The sequence below is a fragment of the Impatiens glandulifera genome, chromosome 3 (genome assembly GCF_907164915.1).
Source record: "Impatiens glandulifera chromosome 3, dImpGla2.1, whole genome shotgun sequence".
Lineage (NCBI taxonomy): Eukaryota > Viridiplantae > Streptophyta > Magnoliopsida > Ericales > Balsaminaceae > Impatiens > Impatiens glandulifera.
In genome coordinates, this window is record NC_061864.1 from 13,949,340 (window position 1) to 13,968,840 (window position 19,501).

General features: G+C 33.8%; 4 protein-coding genes across 4 annotated transcripts; 2 read left to right on the plus strand and 2 right to left on the minus strand.

Annotated features, from left to right (window-relative positions):
- Positions 1 to 6,334: 6,334 nt before the first annotated feature.
- LOC124929177 (protein LPA2) lies at positions 6,335 to 7,181 on the minus strand. Its single transcript, XM_047469471.1, has 2 exons — positions 6,710 to 7,181; positions 6,335 to 6,626 (listed from the first exon to the last, which is right to left on the minus strand). Exons 1-2 carry the CDS (start codon positions 7,104 to 7,106, stop codon positions 6,481 to 6,483), a joined length of 543 nt encoding a protein of 180 aa, XP_047325427.1. The 5' UTR covers positions 7,107 to 7,181; the 3' UTR covers positions 6,335 to 6,480.
- A 114-nt stretch (positions 7,182 to 7,295) lies between these two features.
- LOC124929176 lies at positions 7,296 to 12,214 on the plus strand. The gene is made up of 14 exons (XM_047469470.1): positions 7,296 to 7,724; positions 7,799 to 7,932; positions 8,050 to 8,199; positions 8,286 to 8,397; positions 8,514 to 8,853; positions 9,480 to 9,693; positions 9,824 to 9,913; positions 9,981 to 10,236; positions 10,392 to 10,504; positions 11,012 to 11,110; positions 11,206 to 11,253; positions 11,357 to 11,467; positions 11,623 to 11,713; positions 11,804 to 12,214. The coding sequence occupies exons 1-14, from the start codon at positions 7,457 to 7,459 to the stop codon at positions 11,893 to 11,895; spliced, it is 2,118 nt and encodes a 705-aa protein (XP_047325426.1). The 5' UTR covers positions 7,296 to 7,456; the 3' UTR covers positions 11,896 to 12,214.
- Positions 12,215 to 16,786: 4,572 nt separating this feature from the next.
- Positions 16,787 to 17,793, plus strand: LOC124931807 (pectinesterase inhibitor 9-like). Its single transcript, XM_047472367.1, has one exon. The coding sequence runs from the start codon at positions 17,069 to 17,071 to the stop codon at positions 17,672 to 17,674; it is 606 nt and encodes a 201-aa protein (XP_047328323.1). The 5' UTR covers positions 16,787 to 17,068; the 3' UTR covers positions 17,675 to 17,793.
- A 27-nt stretch (positions 17,794 to 17,820) lies between these two features.
- LOC124931808 (21 kDa protein-like) lies at positions 17,821 to 18,544 on the minus strand. Its single transcript, XM_047472368.1, has one exon. The coding sequence runs from the start codon at positions 18,505 to 18,507 to the stop codon at positions 17,923 to 17,925; it is 585 nt and encodes a 194-aa protein (XP_047328324.1). The 5' UTR covers positions 18,508 to 18,544; the 3' UTR covers positions 17,821 to 17,922.
- Between the last annotated feature and the right edge of the window lie 957 nt (positions 18,545 to 19,501).

The following is a 19,501-nucleotide window of genomic DNA, read 5'->3' on the forward strand; positions in this document are numbered from 1 at the left end:
ATGTATATATTAACAAATTTAATAATACTGGGAAGATCATCGTTTGATGCACACGGATAAAAATATATTGTTATAACGTCCCGCGTTTATCAAATTTGGTGTTAAATTTAAATTATAAAATGTTACTAGCCTAGTTTGTTAAAGAATTGTACTTGTTTTATTAGGTTACGAGTTCAAAACATACCTATAACATTTTTAATTTTATTTTTAACCGTTTTAAGTTTATGGACGGGTCAACTCAGAATCCGACCCAAATATTCATTTAATGTTGTGCTTATTGACTTTAAACATCATTATATATATATATATATTTTGAAATAACGACACCCATATATTTAAATAAATATTCCGGTGATAAAATTGAATGAACCAATCTATTTACCCTAAACAATAAAATTGGAATTTCAATTCAAAGAAAAAATTGGACTACTAAAAAAAAATGCATTATTATATTAAAATAAGTTGCAATTTTATAATTATATATTGTTATTGGGTCATCACAATAACTTACTATCCATTTTAATAAAAAAAGTCTGGATTATTAATTTATTGATTCTTTAAAAAAAAAAAAATAAGTGTTACGAGAAGTGTGACCTATAATGAATAAGTACATCATATTAACCCAGCCTACATATTTCAAATAAAAATTAATTCTTTATTAATATCTTTCATTACATAATTCTAATACTAATAAGTCCATATCTTATTTATTAACAAAATCACACAAGCATTCTCCATTTATGCAAAATACCGAAGTAAAAATATATTATTTTGCATCACACTCTTTATTTGTCGTACATCTTTTATTCTTTTCTTTAAAACAAGAACATCTACCTTCAACACATATTCTTGTACCCATAGAACACAATTTGCAATCATTCTCTATCTTACAAGTTAAAGCTTCCGATGATAGTATACCTAAAAATATTGTACACTCATTAGAAAATTTAAAAATAATAAATATATTATTATTTTATTTCAATAAATTATCTAATTTCTACTTTTTGGAAAGTGAAAAACAATATATAATAAAATACAAATAACTTTTTCTGAGCCTAGTAAAACCACATAGACAATCAACAAAACTCTTTCCCTTCAAAATAAATTACATATTCGTGTTTATATATATATATTTAAAATATATATATATTTTAAAGTAATATGCATATAATTAATAAAGTGCAAAATATATATATATATATATATATATATTAATGTAGTATATTAATTATTTTGATAAAACTTATTAAAATAATAAATTTATTACAATAATATATTTTTTTTCTAGATATGTTAGTTTATTTTTTAAATGTTTTTTTTTATTTACTATAAAATATAATCTAAATTATAATATGGTTTTGAGTCAATTTAGTATATAAATTATTGTGATTAATATCTGAATTATTTTCTAATTTGATCATTTAAATTTAAATGAATTTTAGATACTGTGATCATTATTAGTTTTAATTATTTTTACATTTAAAAAATATACAAATAATGAATATATAAATATAATATATATATATATATGTTATAAATAGGATTTTATTTTATTTGAATTTAAAAAATATGAATGAAAATATTAAATATCTTAAATTATCTTTTTATTAATTTTTTTTACAACTCAAAATGTTAGTTATATAGAACCAATTATTTTTATAAAAAAACTTTTTGTGTTTCTTTGTAAGTTTGGTTGTGTTGTAGTTTATTTTGACTTATTTTTAACGTTTTTATTTTGGTATATACTATTAACAGTTTTCTTATCTAGTCTTATTATTTAGATAATAAAATCAATCATTTAACTTAGTGTAATATATTTCGATTAAGATTCGAATTTTGAGATAATTTTAGTTATTTAAAAATAAACTTATATATATATGTTAATTTTTCAGCGATTAAACTAATTATCCGACCAAAACGACGTTACATCAATAAAACTGAACCGACGAATTTAAAATTTAAAAATCAATACCAATAATTGTAATAAATATTTCCATGAAAAATCGATACCAATAATTGTAATAAATATTTCAATGAAAAATCGATACCAATATACTTAGAAAAAAAAATTTACACTTGTGATATCCCAATAGATTGTGTCAAACAAATAATTTAATAATATAAATATTAAATATTCAAATTATTTTTATTATATTTATCTCAAAATATTTAGTTACAAAAATTTTAACGTATGCAATTCAGAATTCCAATTTTTAATTATTCAAAAGAAACTAAAAGTTTTTTTATATACTTGAATTTAGATTTTTATCAAATTTTTTTGCTAATTTTGAATAATTTTGAATGAATATTTCGTGATGAAATTGAACCAACGGAACTATTTACACCCAATCATGACATTATCTAGATGATATTATCTAGATGTGAGATTTGAATAAGGAACTTCATTCAAAGTAAAAATTGAACTCTACTTAAAAAAAATTGCATTATTCTTTCCTAAAATAAATTTTAATTTAGAGCCGGATTCATTCTAAAAAAACATATGCAATACCCAAAAATTTGTATTATTTCTTCTATTACTTATTCTTTAAATAGAAAATTTGTAAAAAATATGAACAAATATTATTTTTTTTAATCGGTTAATAATAAAATATCAAATAATGTAGAATTATGTTGGATTGGGTTTAGGAAATTTGTTGGAAATGACACTAATAATTGTTTTAATTGCGCAAATTATCGGCACCTAAAAAAATTGCGCAAATAATCACTTCATATTTTTCGGACAAAAACTCCGTCGTCCCGCGTCATCAAATTTGGTGTTGAATTTAAAATATAAAGTGTTACTAGCCTAGTTGGTTAAAACGTTGTATTTGTTTGGTTAGGTTGCGAGTTTGAAACATATCTATAGAAGTTTTAATTTTATTTTTAACCATTATAAGTTTATAGGCGGATCAACCCAAAATCTGACCCAAATATCTATTTACTCTCATATATATATATATATATAAATATATATATATATATATATATATATCCAATTTTTTCCCAACTCTCGACCCGACAATCCGGACGCTTTCAAAATTAAGCATCATTATATATATATATAGATTAGTTAGTTAAAAATGTCTCGCGTTCATCAAATTTGGTGTTGAATTTAAAATATAAAGTGTTATTAGCCTAGTTGGTTAAAGAGTTGTATTTGTTTTGTTAGGTTACGAGTTCGAAACATATCTATAACATTTTTAATTTTATTTTTAACCATTATAAGTTTATAGGCGGATCAACCCAGAACCTGACCAAAATATCTATTTACTCTTTTATATATATATATATATATATATATATATATATATATATATATATATATATATATATATATATATATATATATATATATATATATATATATATATATATATCCAAATTTACTCCAGCTCTCGACCCGGCAATCCGGACGTTTTCAAAATTAAGCATCATTATATTATATTATATATATATATATATATATATATATATATATATATATATATATATATATATTAGTTAGTTAAAAATGTCCCGCGTTCATTAAATTTGGTGTTGAATTTAAAATATAAAGTGTTATTAACTTAGTTGATTAAAGAGTTGTACTTATTTTATTAGGTTGCGAGTTCGAAACATATCTATAACATTTTTAATTTTATTTTTAACCGTTTTAAGTTTATGGGCAGGTCAACCCAGAATCCGACCCAAGTATCCATTTACTCTCACATATATATCCAAATTAATCACAGCTCTCAACCCGGCAATCCGGACACCTTCAAATTTAAGCATCATTATATATATAGATTAGTTAGTTAAAATTGTCCCGCGTTCATCAAATTTAGTGTTGAATTTAAATTATAAAGTTTTATTAGCCTAGTTGGTTAAAGAGTTATACTTGTTTTATTAGGTTGTGAGTTCAAAACATACCTATAACATTTTTAATTTTATTTTTAACCGTTTTCAGTTTATGAACGGGTCAACCCAAAATCCGACCAAGTATCCATTTACTCTCACATATATATTCAAATTAACCACAACTCTCGACCCGACAATCCGGACACTTTCAAAATTAAGCATCATTATATATATATTAGATTATTTAACTCCAAATGTTTTCAAACAGGGTATGTATTAATATTTTTTGTAATTTAGTTTTTCGATTTTTTTACAATCTATTTAAATTTTAATATATTATTTTTAAGGTTCTTAATAAATTTATAATATGTCATTGTTACGAAAGCTCTCTAAAAAAATGATATTTTTTACAAAAAAAACTCGTGACTCCTTTATGGGTGAGTTGTGGGTCAAAAAGATATCTTTTTGTCATATCACATTTGTTTTTCGCCGATGACACAATCTGCACGGTTCAAGTTACCTATAAGAAATTTAAACACCTTCGAGATATTTTATGGTTATTCAGTGTATGATCTAATCTTCGAGTTCATTTTAATAAGTCAGATATTTTTTTCTTCAAATTATGTTTTGAATAAAAGAAGGATAAAATTGACAAATGTGTTGGGGTTTAAAATTGACGATCTTCTGTCAACATATCTTGATATGTCATTAGGTACTAAATTACGATTTAAGGTCTACTGGGACCCAATTATCACTAAAAATGAAAAGTAGACTGTCTATATGTAGAAATGCCACAATTAAGGACATGTTTGATCATTGGTGTAATGGTTTGCTAGCCGAATTAGATATAGAAGAAGATTAAACATTATGGAGACTTCGTCCCATAATAGAGTTTTACTTTGGTAGGACGCAAACAAATGTCACCGTTTGAACAAGACATTATGCGTTTGCAAAATATGAATAATTTTCATGTGAGACGTTGCTACAAGTTGTTCGCTAAGATGATTCCATATAATTTTTATTGAGAAAAATGGTAGTCAAAGATTTCATTCAAGGTCTCGTTTTTTGGATGGAGCCTTATTCATGGTGAAATTATAACAAATGATATGTGCATGAAAAAATATTGTTGTATTATGGCTAGTCGTATGTGTCAAGAAGAGGTTGAATCGACAATTCACTTACTTTTACATTGTCGAGGGATGACTAGTATTTGAAGTCTTTTGTGGAATATTACCAGGATTCATTGGGCGATACTCGAATCTTTAGGTAGTTGTTGAAAAAATTGGAGGCTGATATGACAAACCTACATATTTGGGTTACCATCCCAATTATTCTTTGGTGGACTATCTGATTGGAGAGAAATTGTAGAACTTTCAATAACCGTAGGCGTCCGATGCGTATAATTCAAAATACTATTATTATGATGTTTTCCGAGATTCGTTTAGAAAAACTAGTAGACTAAATCATGGAGTTAATCGTTTTTCTAAAAAATTTACGAGCTTAATAACTTATTAAATACTGTTTTTTATTTAGATGTCAAGTTTTGTTGTTACGTTTAAATGATTCTTTTCATTTTTAATAAAAAATGGATCTTTTTTAAAAATAAATAAATAAATAAATATTATTTAAAAATTTAGAATATTTGAATATAGACATTTTTAAAATGGATGATTTTTATTTTTATCACATCCATAATTTAAATTGATCAAATTTTAATATTTTTAATCTTATTATATAACACTGAACTTTTATAATTATAATTAACTAATGACTCAATTATTATATTTTTTATTTTATTATTATATAGTAATACTGCTCAAGTCTTTTTACCAGATAATTTTTTACCTTCTCAAATCATTGTCAATAACCAATTTTTTAAAAACATTTACAAGACCTAAAGCAAAGTTTAATATTAAGAGAGGAGTTCCTCCTCCTAAATCTGGGGAAAAGCTCCATTGCCAAAATCTATAAACTAGATAAAAACAATAAAAAATTCCTCCAAACAACTGAATAAACAATCATGATGAAAAAAAAGAAAGAGAAAAAAATCAAGCTATGACAAGGGTGAAAAACTAATATAGTGATATACACATGGATAAATATGACACATTTTTTACAAAATGATATATAAGATGGGAGACAAATTTGGTATTTACTCATAATTTAATTAGATGTTTTTGTATCTGTTTCGAAATGGCCTAATTCTTCATACATGAATCATTGATTATGAACTATCCTAGATACAAATTTAGTATTTACTCATAATTTAATTAGATGTTTTTGTATCTGAATACACAGGCTGTTTCAAATGGCCTAATTCTTCATACATGAATCATTGATCATGATCTATCCTAGATCAAAAGGGTGGTTCCATATTTTGCAGTCTTCAAATCATGAAAGTGGCTACACATAAAATCTAGACAAACACTTCCAAATTGGTTTTCAAATCATGAACAAATATTGACCAATTTCAAGCTCATCCTTCTTCTTCTACTCATTCAAGAACTTGAACATCTCATTATCAGCTATTTACAATGATAACAAAGCTTACTATTGCACCACCAAATCGATATCAGAAATCTAAGCATGAAGAATTTGTCACATTACTCACAAATGCCCTTATACAAGAATCGTTTCAATCATTCATTTCAACTTTTTCAGATTTTCATTCTGCAGATACTTCAAGACTCCATAAGAAACAGTTCCAGCAACAAACAAGAAAACAGTGGGTGTAAATAATGGGTAAAGGTACTTCACAATGAGCTTATCCCACTCCTCTGGTAGAAATCCTGTGCATTTCAAATAGATCAATTTCATATTCAGACTAATTAAGAAACCATCAATGGAAGAAATTCTTGAAGAAGATTCATACCAGATGTAGCAAGAGTAAGTCCTTCAACAAGTATAATTCCGCCAAGTCCTAACCAACCCAGAAGGAAAGCACTCTCATTTTTTAACATCTCCTCCGCCTGAACTTCTTCCTGCCGGGAAACAAACCGAGGGTTTTCAACCGGAGACCGACGAATTATCGATTCCCTCTCTCCCCCTTTTCCTTTCTGCTTAGGTTTGGCAGATGAAATCGAGGAAGACGACCCAAATCCTTGGCCAGATGATGCTGATTTGCTGCTAGAGGAAGAAGGCTCAGATGGGTCGTCGGCGGCGGAGAAGCTTCTAATTATGGAAGCGGGCGGCGGCGCTGATCTGGATAGGGTGTGAACGAGAGGTGAGTAGGAAAGAAGGCGCGGCGATGAGTAGATGAAAAGCGCCATTTGAGGAGTCTGGTTCGTTAATGGCGGTCAGTAGGTGAGTAGGAGTTGTTTGTTTGTCTTAGATTTATTGTTGGGTTTTTAATAAAGAAGATTAAGGTTATGTAATGATTTAGGTTAAGAAAACAAACAGGACCCTTAAGATGTGAAGAAAACGTCACTGTTTTTAGTTTGTTCTGTAGTTATTTTGCGAGGAATCTCCCTCCTGCATCGTGGATCGTTTTGAACCTCAAAAGACTCTTTCTTTCTTCAAGAAATTCAACAAATTTCTCCTCCACAATCTTTCTTTATCTCTCATGTGGCTTCTAAAACCCTCAATTCACTGTTAATGGATATATTTTTCTTCTATCTTCATGGCGTCTCTCTTGTCGCCGTCTTTCCTCTCCTCCCTTTTCCCGAGCAATCCTCGGCGTCCATCGCAATGTAGAAGACACGGCTACTCTTCGCGTTTGGTCGTATCCATGGAGAGATCAGATACGAATGCATCAAGCAACAGAAGCAGCACTGCCGTCATTTGGTTCAAGCATGATCTTCGAGTTGACGATCATCCAGGGCTTATCGCTGCTTCACGAAGCAATGCAGTTGTCCCTCTTTACGTCTTCGATCGCCGGATTCTCTCGCGTGAGTGTCTCATTTATAAGAACTTTTCCTTGTCTAGAAAAAGGTTAAATAATTCTATTACCTCTTCATTGCAGGATTTACTGATGAAATGCTTGAGTTACTTCTTTTAGCTGTGAATGATTTAAAGAAGTTGTTGAATGATTATGGGTCTGATCTGCTGATCAGAGTTGGCAGGGTAGAACGTGTGATTCAAGACATTGTGAAAGAGGTTATTACGCTTTAGGTTTGCTTACTTATACTTAGCTGGTCATACATGAGTAGAACATTGAGTACTTTTTAATTCGTTAATTCGTTAATTGTACTCATCATGGATGAATGGGGACAGGTCGATGCAACCGATGTGTATGCTGAGGCAGAGGTAGAATATGAGTTATGTCAGATGATGGATATGGTTCAGGATGCCATAAAATCAGTCTCTCTTCTATATGGGAACCCACAAGTTAATATTTGGAATGCACCCCTTCATGATAATATGGTAGTTATTGTTTGTATACATCTTTTCAATTAACTGGTTTGATTTTAAGCTACTTCTTGTTGATTCTTTTGTTTTCTACTGTCAAGAACCTGAAGGACCTTCCATCTTCATACCGCGACTTCAAGAAACTTAATTTCCCTATAATGTCGCCTCAGTTACCACCGACGTTATCAAGTGTCAAGATGAATTTGAACTGGGGTAATGTTTCTGGAACCTTGAGAAGTTTGAAATTCATTTTTCTGGTTTCTGTTCTGAACAGGTCCACAGGTTTCCTGTACATTCCTAGTTTGTGATTGTTATTGTTAATGGATCAGGTTCAATGCCGTCTATGGATGATTTGCGAAGCTTTCTGGGAAACAATCCACCCAAATCACAAGTTGACTGGACTTCAATCAAGGAAATATCTGCTGAAACCATTTTAAGTGATTCTCAGTTTTTATCTTCAAATATGAATGTGAATGGAAGAATAGCGAATCCAAAGTCTGGAGAAATCGTGCAGAAGAGTTCTTACAAGCCTTCTAAAGGAAAGAATTTCAAATCTTTGTTTGCCGGACAAGGAAAAGATCTCATAGGAGGTGGAACAGAAATTGTTTTAGATGCACTGGCTGCATATTTGAGATACTTGGAGGGTACTGTTAGAGATGATTGGCAGGAGTATGTCTCATCTCTCTGTTGTGAACTTGCAATTCTTGTTCAAACTTTATTTATCTGTTTCTTCGCCGTTTCTCTATGTTTTGGCCCTATGTCTACCATGTTTCTTTCTCTGCCTGACCCATTGATGGCATACAAAAATATTCTATAGCAGAAAGAAGGCTGGGTAGATGTACTCTGTCTTCACAACATCAAACGATGCATAGATGAACTCTACTAGGGCTCACCCCACATGGAAATAAAGTAACAACTACATTGATTAATTAGCAACTGGAATCCTTTTTTAACTTGTAATTACGGTCTAAATCTTCTAGTTATAATTAAATGATAACTGTAATGGCAGATGAGAGTTAAAGTTCCTTCATATTAGAATTTCTTCAATTGTATCTCTGTTGCAAACAAGCCATATAATACTTTCCCAATGGTATATAAAAGAGATACTGCCTTTAATTTCATTGATTTATTTGGAAGTACATTAGGGAAGGGAAGAGATAAGTTCTCAGACATTGATTTATCTCTGTTGCTGCACCCATTCTGTAAAAGCTTCTTATCCTACATTATGCGGTTCTCAGACCATGAAATGCCACTGTGACTATCTCTTTGCTTAATTTTCTATATATTTACAATAGGTTGCATGAGAAGTTGCGTAATGCCGAGATACGTCAGGGGGCTTCTTTCCGTTCTCTCTTTGGATCTGCCTTCTCTCTAGGCATCATATCCAGAAGAAGAGCATATTATGAAGCTATCAAATATGAAAAAGAACGTAATGCTGGATTTTTGTCACCTTTTGGATACTCGACACCCACTGTTGCTGCAGTAATTGAAACTGTTTGCTCGATGGAGGTATGTCATCCCATTGGCTCTCTTTCCTGCTCATATATGGTTTGTTTATTTTTTCGTTGTATCTGCAGTCTATTATGCTTAATGGTCTCTTTTTTGGAATTTGATGTCATGTATCTTCTCCCACCAATAGTGGTACTGGCTTATGGCTATTAAAGGTCAATCTATCACTAAAGAACCATGTCATATTCGGATATGGAGATGGAAAGGCTATTTGATTCAGGTCAGTAGTCAAATTACCGACAAATTCAAGGTTTGGTGTTGTTAATTTTTTGTTTGTTTTCGTTCAGTTTACAGTTGTTGGTCATGAAGGCCCTGCTGTTCTTCTTGTTCATGGTTTTGGTGCTTTCTTGGAACACTACCGAGACAATATAAACAATATAGCTGAAAATGGGATGCGAGTTTGGGCCCTTACATTGTTGGGATTTGGTAAATCTGAAAAACCAAATGTTATTTACACAGAAATTATGTGGGCGGAATTGCTTAGAGACTTCATTGTTGAAGTTGTGAGAGAACCTGTGCATCTTGTAGGGAATTCACTTGGTGGTATGTTCAACTGTTACTTCTCTTACAATTAGAACCATGTACCATATGTTCAACTGTTAATTCTCTTACAATTAGAACCATGGACCAGTTAATTCTGCGCGTTGACAGCATTTTTATTCAACTTGTTTGGTCTAATTTTGGTGCTCTATTCTCAGGCTACTTGATTTCTATTGTTGCTGGGCTCTGGCCAGTTTTGGCCATGTCTGTTGTTCTCATTAATAGTGCTGGCAATGTTGTCCCAGGATACTCTTCTGTACGATTTACTAGAGTAAGGGAACTCCAATCTGAATATCTTTCTCTTTCAGTTTACTTGTAAACCTTAGTGATCCCATATTATTGGGAGTGATAAAGAATGTACCTGATTTAGTACACATGTATTTTTTTTTTGGATAACTTTCATCAAAGGAACCCATATTGTATTTTTTCCCTTACTGTAAAAAAAAAAATCCTGGATATAACCAATTTATCTAATAGAAATGATAGCACAGCCTATGGTTAGAACTTCTAAGTAAATCGGTTGGTAAATGATATTTCCACCTCAAAAGTTTCACATGAAGCAATCTGAAAACATGTCTTTTGTCACAATCTCGATCTTATTCGCTAAAGTTCAAATTAAAAGTAATTATTTTTTTCGCTTGGTATAATATTTTTCTAGATCATGAAGAACATGAAAAAGCCCATAGTTAACATGCTAAGAGACCACTAGTGTAATGTTACCAATTCCTTACTGTCTATAGTCAGCTAGCATTCACAGATCCTGGTGATTGTGTTGCAGGAAAGGAAAACTTCAGGTGTTACCCGTTTGGGCGCACAGTTCATTTCACTCTACTTGCGTTGGACAATAAAAAGTATTGTGACCAATTGCTACCCAACTGTACGTTTGTTCCTACATCAATGCCTTTTTTTTTTTTGGAATTTTTGTCTTTTGTCCCTCAATTGGTCTTGATCAAAGTTTGTGTTCTTCTTCAGGTTGCAAGTCGAGCTGATGACTGGCTTATTAATGAAATGATACGTTCAGTATCCTCCAGAAATTATCTGTTTCTTTCTAATGCTCTTCATGTGAATCCATGGAATCATATGACCATTCCAGTTTAATGCTTTACCTTAACTTATAATACAGTCTAATGATCCTGGTGTGGAAGTGGTTCTAGAAAGTATTTTCAGCTTTAACATCTCGATTCCACTCAACTATCTCCTGAAAGGATTCAATAATCGGGTCCTTGTCATCCAGGTTAGATCTCAAATGCCACTAGAACTTTAAATGCCCTGTTTGGACACACTTATAATTTATGTATCCAGATTCAGATGAGAAACAACCAATAAATTTCTCAATCTGTCTATACTAACTTTAGTTTCCTTTTAACACCTGTGTTTTGTTTGACATAGGGGATGAAAGATCCAATTGCAGACTCCAAGTCGGTTATTGCGATGCTTAGAGAGCACTGTGAAGGAATTACTATCAAGGAATTGGATGCTGGTATCACTACTTTAAACCCTTACATGTCCAGTGATAAGAAACCAAATGAGATTTTTTTGTCTTAACATAATTGTTTAAACAAAATCTCAGGTCATTGCCCCCACGATGAGTGTCCTGAAACAGTCAATGCCATTATCAAGGAATGGGTGTTTAGCATAGGAGGCAAAACTCTCACCTGCTAGAAGCTTATGTCAGATAAGTTTTTCATTTAGCTTCCTCGCTAATTTGGACTAGATTAATATTTTATTCTTGTCAACTCCAAGTTCGAGATAGTTTTTAGGTTAGGTTCAGAAAACATTATTTAACTCATTTCAAAATGTATATAGTGCAGACTGACGAGGTTAAGTAGGAATTTCTCACGCTGTAAAACTAACCATTCTGTAAAGAATTGGCTTCAGATTACACAATACATAGTTGGAATCTGCAAAAAGATAGGTGCATTTTTTTTACCCAATCCCCACTTACATTCTGATTGGGTAATGCAAGTTTATATTTAATCTCGTATCTGTCTAAATTGGTAAGAAGAAAATTGCCACAATCCATTTATTTTGACATAAAACTATCACAAATGCACAATGCAACGATGCATCATGAACCAATTTATCTTTGGACCTAATATAACATTAAAAAATGTATTTTTTTTTTTAAAATGTCAAACTTTTAATAAAAAAATCGCAAGATGTGTTCAAACGTTATAAAGGGGAAGGAAAAAAACAAAACAAGAAATAAAATAACAACGTAAGAATTTTAAATACCGATTTTATACCCTAGAATGCCGGCCAATGACTAATGTCACAGCCCAATCTTCCTGGCCCAGGAAGAGGAGGCTTAAGGAGAATGTCACGGCCCAATCCTCCCGGCCCAAGAAGAGGAGGAGGCTTGAGCCCTCTTAAGCCCAACCCAAGGAAGATTCTAGACTGGAAGGAAGCTGGAAGGAAGGTACTTGATTAGCGCACCTAATTGAGAGTTAAAAGGAATTCTTTGATTAGTGCATCACTAATTGACGTATAAAAGGAATGTCCTTAATTAGGAATGTCCTTGATTGATAATTATAAGGAATCCCTAAATTAGTGCACAATCAATGTAATAGCTAGTTCTATAAATACCTGTGAAGTATTGCATTGTAAATCACCAAGTATTCGAGTAATATATTATTCTTGTGTCAATTTTATTAAACGCCGAGTGTTGCGTCGAGTAAGGCTGACTAGTTACTCGTTCTTGCGAAGATCGTAACTAGTGCCGCACGGATCGTCAGTGAAAAGACTGAGCCCGTGACAATTGGTATCAGAGCTGAAATGACGAGGAGATCGGAAGAAACTTCAAAGGTCGTGGACGAAGTAGAGAATCTTCCCCACGGGACCGGAGAAGATGGTAGGAACTCTCGCAAAGTTCAGGCGGGAGGAACCAAAGCTACCAAAGAAAGAGAAAGATCAAGAGATGCTATCGTTGACATTATCGCCAGGTTGGAGAAGGTAGAACTCACCGTGGCGTACGGACAAGATAATGACGGGGACCTAGAGGAACGCATTGCCGAGCTTGAGAAGGAGAGAGACGAGCTCCGAGGAGGAATGCAAGGTGCCCTGAATGAAGGTTTGTCCAAGTGTCAAGAGTAAGCTCAGATCGTGGAGCAGACCCTCCTTGGTAAAATCATTACCTTGACCGAGAAACTCGAGGTAATGTCATCTAAATTACAAGCCACTGAAGAGGATGTGGCGTTACTCAAGAAGGCGGTTGCGCAAGAGTGCGGACGTGCGCCTGTAGGAGTCCACAATCCGATAAGGATAAATATTCCAAGGCCTAAAGCGTATTTAGGCGAGAGGAATGCGAAAGAGATCGACAACTTCTTATGGAGTCTGGACCAGTATTTCAAAGCACTCGGCCTAGTAGAAGAGGCGAGGAAGATAGATACTGCCACGACATACCTGGAAGACACCGCAATGCTGTGGTGGAGGCGAAGGAGTAGCGACATTGAAAGAGGTACGTGTTCTATCAACACCTGGGGTGAATTCAAGGAGGAACTTAAGAGACAGTTCTATCCTGAAAACGCCATTCGAGAAGCAAGGGCCAAGTTGCGGCGACTCTCACACAGAGGGAGTATTAAGGAGTATGTTAAGGAGTTCATCGCTACTCTCCTTGAAATCCCTAACTACTCAGACGACGAAGCCTTGTTCGCCTTCACTGATGGTCTACAAATGTGGGCGAAGCTGGAGTTGGAACGACGTGGGGTCCAAGATCTAAGCACCGCTATTGCCGTGGCTGAATCCCTTTTCGAAATGAGAAGGCAAGAGAAACCAAAGTCGATCTATGAGAGGATTGACAAGGGGGAAAATGGTGGAAACCATATCTACAACAATGAAGACCCAATTAAGTCTACCAAACCCAATGGTAGAGAAGATCGGGAGGAGAAACATGTAGAGAGACCCCGGATAAAGTGTTTCTTTTGTGAAGGACCGCACAAAGCAAGAGAGTGCCCTATGAAGAATAAACTATCAGCATTGATGGAGGAGCAAGAACGCGTTCACGATGAAGCTCGATTGGGATCGTTAAACCTACTTAGTGCCGTTACAGCAAAGTTTAATAAGTCAAAGTCTGCGAAGAAAGGACGACTATTTGTGGAAACTAGAGTAAGAAACCACATGGTTAAAGCTTTGTTGGATACGGGAGCCAACAACAATTTTTTAGAGGTAAAGGAGGCGGGAAGACTGGGGATTAAGTATACTAAAGAGAAAGGGTGGCTTAAAGCAGTCAACTCGGCACCAAGTGCGACTTATGGAGTTGCTCGTAATGTGAAGATCAACTTGGGGGAGTGGACCGGCCTTCTGGATTTCTCCATTATCGACATGGATGACTACAAAATGGTTCTCGGCATAGAATTCCTTGACAAGGTAAATGCCATCCTACTCCCTTCTGCCAATATGATGTACATTCTAGAGCAGGGTAATACTCGCACAATACCTTTAACAAGAGAGGGCAAGAGAGAAACTAGGCACCTATCTGCCATGCAACTCTCAAAAGGTGCGGAGGACACCTACTCATCATCTTTTGTCGCTGGGAAAGAAGATGAGAAAATTGCGTCTAAAGAGAAGATACATCCAGAAGTTACAATTGTACTAGAGAAAGGTCACGATGTAATGCCCGCTAGAGTATCAGAGAAACTCCACCATAAGAGAGAGGTGGATATCAGAGAAGAGTTAGTCAAATGTACTAAACCATCCAAATTGGAGGAATTGAAGAGGCAACCAGAGGAGTTTCCATTCAAGAAAGAGAAGTGCGAAATAGCCAAGACCGCCAAAAGAATGAAGAAATGGGAGGAAAAGAAGAGAAGACACTTGGAGTTCGGAGGAAACCGAGTGATAATAAAACTTCTCCTCCATCAAGAGAGACAATTTTCCAAAATTCATAAGGGGCTTGTGAGGCAATACGAAGGTCTTTTCTTAGAGAAGAAACGGGTTAGAAAGCCAGCACGTCGCTCAAAACTTTTATCTCATGTGGAGACATCATCCAAGCCTACAAGGAGGAAGCGACGAGGACGTCGCCAGATTGAGTGGGGGAGAATGTCACAGCCCAATCTTCCTGGCCCAGGAAGAGGAGGCTTAAGGAGAATGTCACGGCCCAATCCTCCTGGCCCAAGAAGAGGAGGAGGCTTGAGCCCTCTTAAGCCCAACCCAAGGAAGATTCTAGACTGGAAGGAAGCTGGAAGGAAGGTACTTGATTAGCGCACCTAATTGAGAGTTAAAAGGAATTCTTTGATTAGTGCATCACTAATTGACGTATAAAAGGAATGTCCTTAATTAGGAATGTCCTTGATTGATAATTATAAGGAATCCCTAAATTAGTGCACAATCAATGTAATAGCTAGTTCTATAAATACCTGTGAAGTATTGCATTGTAAATCACCAAGTATTCGAGTAATATATTATTCTTTGTAAGAGTTACTTTCTCTCTCTAGAATTCTTGTGTCAATTTTATTAAACGCCGAGTGTTGCGTCGAGTAAGGCTGACTAGTTACTCGTTCTTGCGAAGATCGTAACTAGTGCCGCACGGATCGTCAGTGAAAAGACTGAGCCCGTGACACTAAGTGTTGGGAATCGTTCGATAAAAAAAATTCTGACTTTTCTTTCCATCTCCAATTCAATCTCCAATCTACGACAAAAAAAAAAGTTAATATCAACTAAATGCTCAAGTAATTTAGTGTACTTTTGGCTGGTTCAAATAGTCTAGTGCCACTTACAAGAAACTTTATTGCAAGTAGATTTTATTCTTGAGTTACATAGGTACACATGGACATAATTTTGATATAATATCTAAACAACCAAATGATTTAGATGCCCGATAATAAGTATAATTTGAAAAATGAAGGGAAAAAAAAAATAAGTTGAGGTTCATGACAATGGATGATTAGTTATTTTTAAAATCCCAAAGGAAAGAAAACCTACCTGAGTTTGGCAAAACAAACTTTTGCCTTAATGTTAAGCGACATAAATGACAATAAACAAACAACAACTACAATTACATGAAAATGAAGGCATTTTAAAAGTATTTAAACTAGTGACTTCCTCGTTAGCAATGCTTCATCTTTGACAAATCAATCAATTTCTTTCACAAGTAGAAATTTGCCTCCACGTTCGAATAAATGAGTTTCCATAAAAAAATGATATCCCTCCAAACTTGTTCAATATCATTTCAAACTCTAGAAAAACTCTCGCATTACGTTCTATCCAAATGTGATAAACAATATTAGCAAACCAACACTTAAAACATTTGAAGAGAAGTATTTACCCTTTGCTTTGACGAGAGCAACATCTTTAATAACAATCTATTCTCTTGAAAAATTAAGAAAATCATGGATGTATAAAACTTATCCCAAAAATGAAGAATAAATGGACAACCCCAAAGATAATAATTAGATATTTATATACAAGTTCAAAATAATAACGATAAACTACAACAAATCATGAGAAGGTACCTATAAGTGGGTATCCATGTGGAAATCAACTACAAATTATCTGAATTGTGAAAATAACTTAAGATCACCACCAACTATTGAGTGACAAAAAAAAAAAAAAACATAAACTAGTTTAACATTTTGTACAAGTTGAGTGGGCTTATTTGATATTACTTTTCCATATAATATCAGGTCAACTCCCCAAATCCTAAACCATTATTGGAAGTTCATTACCACTACTTTACTTTTAGCCTTTATAAGTGCAATTTCCACTCCCCCAAATTGCTTATTTACCAAACCCATTTTACAAAAGTTAGGAAATTATACCCAAAAAAAAGTATATAAATGGGACTAATAGTTTAAGTGTACATGTATATTTTCTTCTTCTATCTCCATAGCCAATATCAACAATGGCCAAAAATCCATTAGTTTTCATCTGTTTTTTTCTCCTTAGTCTTACCAGTACCATAGTAGAGTCTAAGAGTACCTCATCTAGCAGCTTTATCAAAGCCTCATGCAAAGTAACTCAATATCCCACCCTATGCGAGCGCACCCTCTCTCCCTACACAGCCACAGTCAAACAAAATCCCCGTGAATTAGCCCAAACCGCCTTACGGGTGGGCCTTTCTCGGGCTCAAACAGCTAAACGATTAGCAACAAAGCTAACCAAGTCAAAGGGATTGAAGGGCAATGAGTACATTAATAATGTCCTTAAGGATTGCTCAGGCCAGATGAGCGACAGCATGGACCGAATCAAGCAATCAAGACTTGAGCTCAAGCTGATGGCTAGCAAGGTCTTGACCACTCAGGAGTATTTGTGGAGCATTAGTAATGTGCAGACTTGGGTTAGCGCTGCTCTGACCGATCAGACCAGTTGCTTGGATGGGCTTTCAGATTGGGTAGTACTGAACCGGGGGGCAGTACTCAAGGCTCAGATTATGAACCGGATCGTGGATGCGCAGCAAACGACTAGTAACGCTTTAGCCTTGATTAATCAACTAGCTGTTAAACCATAGATCGATTTCTTCCATTCCCATTTACTAATTAATGGGTCTTAATTAGTTTCCAAGTTGACAGCTTAGTGGCCTCTATAATAATAAGTGTTTTATTCACATACAAAACAAAAACTTGGTTTAGAAATATCGATTTTATTGAACTTGTAGTCCTTACTACTCAAATTTAGGGTGGTTTATACTCAATAAAAACACTTTAACATGCTTAAAAGGAGAAAATCAACACTAAATAGCCATAAGTTGATAAATTTTTAATAATACTCAAGATGATTTATGAGAGACAATGCATTACTAGTTAGCCTTCCAATATTAACGACACATCTCCCGATCTTAGCCTTGACGGCGTTGGACATTTTGGTTCCAGCGAAGCCATCGGTGCACGTACCGTCGTCAGTGATGGCGGCGCTCATCCAGGTCTTGATGTTATCCATCTGAAAGGCCCTATCTTTTCTGTTTTTAATTCTGTTTATGGCCTTAAGTGACTGCTTCATCTCGTCGATGGAATCCCGGATGTTCTCTATGCAATCAGCCACTATGGCCGCCTCCATTTTGGAGATACCCTTTTTTCGGGCAATTTTGGAGATTGTGGAGGCGACGACACGTGAGGAGGAGATGGTGGCGTTGAGGGCGGCAGTACAGAGCTTCCAGTTATCGGAACCGATTGAGTCGGCGTAAGGAGACAGAGTGTTGAGACAGAGGTCCGGGTATGTTGTGTTTGAGCAAGAGGTTTCGATGAATTCGTAGGTGGTGGTGGGATTGGTCGGAAGTGATGCGGCGATTTGAAGACATAAATGAATGGTCACGATTAGGACAGTCCAAACTCTGGCGTGCATCATCTCTGTTTTGTAATATGTTTGTTTAAGTTTAATTAGATTGATTATATATGTTATATTTATAGTGTTAAGTTCTGAACTGATGAAGTCCTGTTTGGAATTTCAACGTTATATTAGTTGGTTGGGATTGAAAAGTAATGAAATGAGAAGATTATAAGAAAAATAGATAGATCAGGTCACATGCATGCATAATTAAGACAATAGGCAATAATAGGTACTAGAGATTAGAATATATTGTAATTAATTAATTAATTAATATGTATATTCTATTACTAAAACACATGCACTATGCCTTATGTCTCGCGGTTTCACGTGGATTCTTAAGTGCCTCATATTTCATAATTAATTTCTTTATATACTAATATAGAATCTATTTGATTTTATTGAGAAAATCATTGAGTCATTTAATTAGTTGTTAGAATATTATTTGAAATAGTGACCAAAAATTAAAAAAACTCAAAAGACAACTGTGTAAATGTGTGATAAAATTGTGTGCATGACCTGTCCTAGGGTTAAGTCGGTTAGGCAGCTGCCTAGAAGAAAGAAAAAAGTTTGAATCTTGACCACACTATGTAATTTTTGTTAATAATAGTACAAACTATTATATTTAATAAATCTTACCTAAAATAAAAATATCTAGTATAATAGTTTGTTAATAATAATACAAACTATTATGTACTTAATTAACATTTTTTTTCCAGAGTGTTTAGGGCATTTCAAACCTTAAGACAGTCACTAATTGTGGGGATATTATTTTTATAACGTTTTAAGTTGAAATAGAAATAATGACTATAGTAGCTTTCAGCCTACTATAATAATATACTAGTTTCTTACCCCAATCAAGGTAGCCTAGTGGTAAGAGGTCCACTTAAGAGACTAAAATGTCACGGCTGAAAGTACTTTGAGTTTAAGCGGGGATCATGACGGTGGGGTGTTATGCTAGTTCTCCTTTAATCCAAAAAATAATATACTAGTTTCCAACATCTACAAACATATA